This window comes from Capricornis sumatraensis, chromosome 1, assembly GCF_032405125.1.
Source record: "Capricornis sumatraensis isolate serow.1 chromosome 1, serow.2, whole genome shotgun sequence".
Classification (NCBI taxonomy): domain Eukaryota; kingdom Metazoa; phylum Chordata; class Mammalia; order Artiodactyla; family Bovidae; genus Capricornis; species Capricornis sumatraensis.
In genome coordinates, this window is record NC_091069.1 from 263,363,429 (window position 1) to 263,365,843 (window position 2,415).

The 2,415-nt window shown below is 52.5% G+C and overlaps 1 protein-coding gene across 1 annotated transcript; it reads right to left on the minus strand.

Annotated features, from left to right (window-relative positions):
• Window positions 1–732: 732 nt before the first annotated feature.
• Window positions 733–1,164, minus strand: LOC138077275 (RING finger protein 11-like). Its single transcript, XM_068969637.1, has one exon. It carries the CDS (start codon window positions 1,162–1,164, stop codon window positions 733–735), a length of 432 nt encoding a protein of 143 aa, XP_068825738.1.
• Between the last annotated feature and the right edge of the window lie 1,251 nt (window positions 1,165–2,415).

Genomic DNA, 2,415 nt, shown 5'->3' on the forward strand with positions numbered 1-2,415 from the left:
GTCGGGAAGATCCCCTGGAGAAGGAAACGGCAATCCACTCCAGCACTCTTGCCTGGAAAATCCCATGGACAGAGGAACCTGATAGGCTACAGTCCATGGGGTCGCAAAGAGTCAGACACAACTGAGCGACTTTGCTTTCACTTTCAAACACAGCTAAAGTGCCTGGACACGCCCTGATTACACAGATAATAAACCTGCTCAGGACTGTTCTTCACTGGAACACTTTGTTCAACTGGATTGGATTGATAAGAGGAAAGGGTTAAGTGTCTCAAAATGATGGGGAACAAACAGATAAAACCATTTAGAAGGCTCATTTGAGAATAACATTCTTCATGGATTCACTCATACATACTTTGATTTTATTTTAGTTCAGTTGTATAAATTGTAACTTTTCATAAAACAGTGGCCTAAATGCCACCAACTTTAAAGTTGGATGGGGAAGAGTCTGATTTCATTTAGGAAGAGTAGCCCTTATCTTTCCCTGTCGTTCCGCAGATGCAGCACAACACGCAGAGCTGCTGAAACAGGGTGAGCAGCAAGAAAACAGCGCTAAGACATCGTTACACCTCTCAGCACTTGGTCAGGGTTCACTGCCCTTTCTCCCTATCTTTCTGAAACGCTAGAAACTGTTCCCGGACATCTGCAACATTCCAGGAACTTTTAATAAACCTTTGTGCTATCTGGGCACAGTACAAAACATGGAAATCAGTAAAAACGATGGGTCCCTTGCAATCACACCAGGGGTCCGGGCTCAAGAGCGTCCTGGGACAAAGGCTTCGCGGCCTCCGCGGGCCCCCGGCGGAGCGGGCAGGTGAGGGACCGGCCCAGCCACTCGCTGATGCAGTCCAGGTGATAGACGTGCTTGCAGGGCAGAGGCCGGATGGGGTCCCCGGGCACCAGGTCCGTCAGACAGACCGCGCACTCGGCGGCCTTCGTTCCGCGCCCTTCGCTTCTGTACACGTCTCGAGGCAGGCTCTGGACGAGGCGGATCCTCCGACGGAAGGCCAGCGGCGCTCCCGGCCGGGCCGCCCGCGCCCGGCGCCGCTCCGGACCCCGCGGTCCCCCCGCCCCCGGGCCGTGCCCGCCTCTCCGCCCGCGGAAGGGGGCCGGAAACCGAGGCACCAGGCGGTCGTCCCGGGTGCTGGAGGTGATGCAGTTCCCCATCTTTCGGGCCTGGGGGTGAGGTCCCCGTCCGCTGCTGACAGCCGGCTCTGCGGGACACCTCCTGGTTCCCAGGTCTGGAGAAGAAGGACTCAAGTTACTTCGGTGTCTCCTACCGGTGTCTCTAAACTGACAGGGAGAGAACTGTCGTCTGGACTCTAGCTAGACTGACGAGCTATCAGCTCCATTCTGTTGCTGTTTCAGTGGCTGTCTTCCGACTCCTTGCAACCCCATGAACTTTAGCCCCCAGGCTCCTCTGTCCTTGGAATTCTCCCGGCAAGAATACTGGAGTGGGCTGCCATGCCCTCTTCCAGGGGATCTTCGCCACCCAGGGATCAAACCAGGTTTCCCGCATTGCAGGCAGATTCTTTACCATCTGAGCCACCAGGAAAGCCCGTGAATACTGGAGCGGGTAGCCTGTCCCTCCTCCAGGGGATCTTCCCACCCAGGGATTGAACCGCGGTCTCCCGCCTTGCAGGCGGATTCTTTACCGTCTGAGCCACCAGGAAGTCTTGAATGCTCACCAGGATCCAAATCTAAGAGAAGATGACAAAGCCAGTTCTCTGCTGGGGGTCACCGTCACCACGGAGTATCTCTAGAAACTAAGCCCCTTTCACATGGTGAGCTCTCCTTATATGCAGTTTAACCCCATCACTGATATAACCTCATCAGGTAAGGAACCCCTTGGGTCACATAATCTCATCACGCAGGTAATCCAGGGCAGCCACCTGAGTACCCACCTGGATATCAGTCAGAACAAATCTAATCGACCCCACCTCTTTAATAACGTATTTCCCCCAGGCGCGGAACATGGCAATGATACAATTATGGGAAACTGGCGTTTCCTGGAATTCTGCTCCTTCAGCCTGCCAGACAGAGTGGCCTAACTGCTTTGTGAGGTTGCATTGTTCTGATGCAGCTAGAGACTGTTACTAGTTCTTAGCAGCAGAACCGTCCGACTCCTCATTCCCAAGACAACAGCTAAGCTACCAGCATCCTCTGGCTCTGGAGCCCCCCATGTCGTACTCTGAGTCTGAGAAAACCATCCGGGGTGGGTCTCTTCAGGACACACTTAGCTGCTGTCCCTAAGGACCAGAATATTTTCCAAGCTTCAAAATGCTGCAGAATCCTGGAATAAATTATCTAGTTGTATAACTGATCTTCCTGTAATGTCATTTTTCAACTCATTTACTTTCCAATAATATTAAAAAATTTGGCAATCATAGGACACAGGTTAAATAATAAATCAAATTA

Coding starts and splice junctions, on each gene's coding strand:
- LOC138077275 (XM_068969637.1), bottom strand. CDS start 1,164: ATGGGGAACTGCATCACCTCCAGCACCCGGGACGACCGCCTGGTGCCT.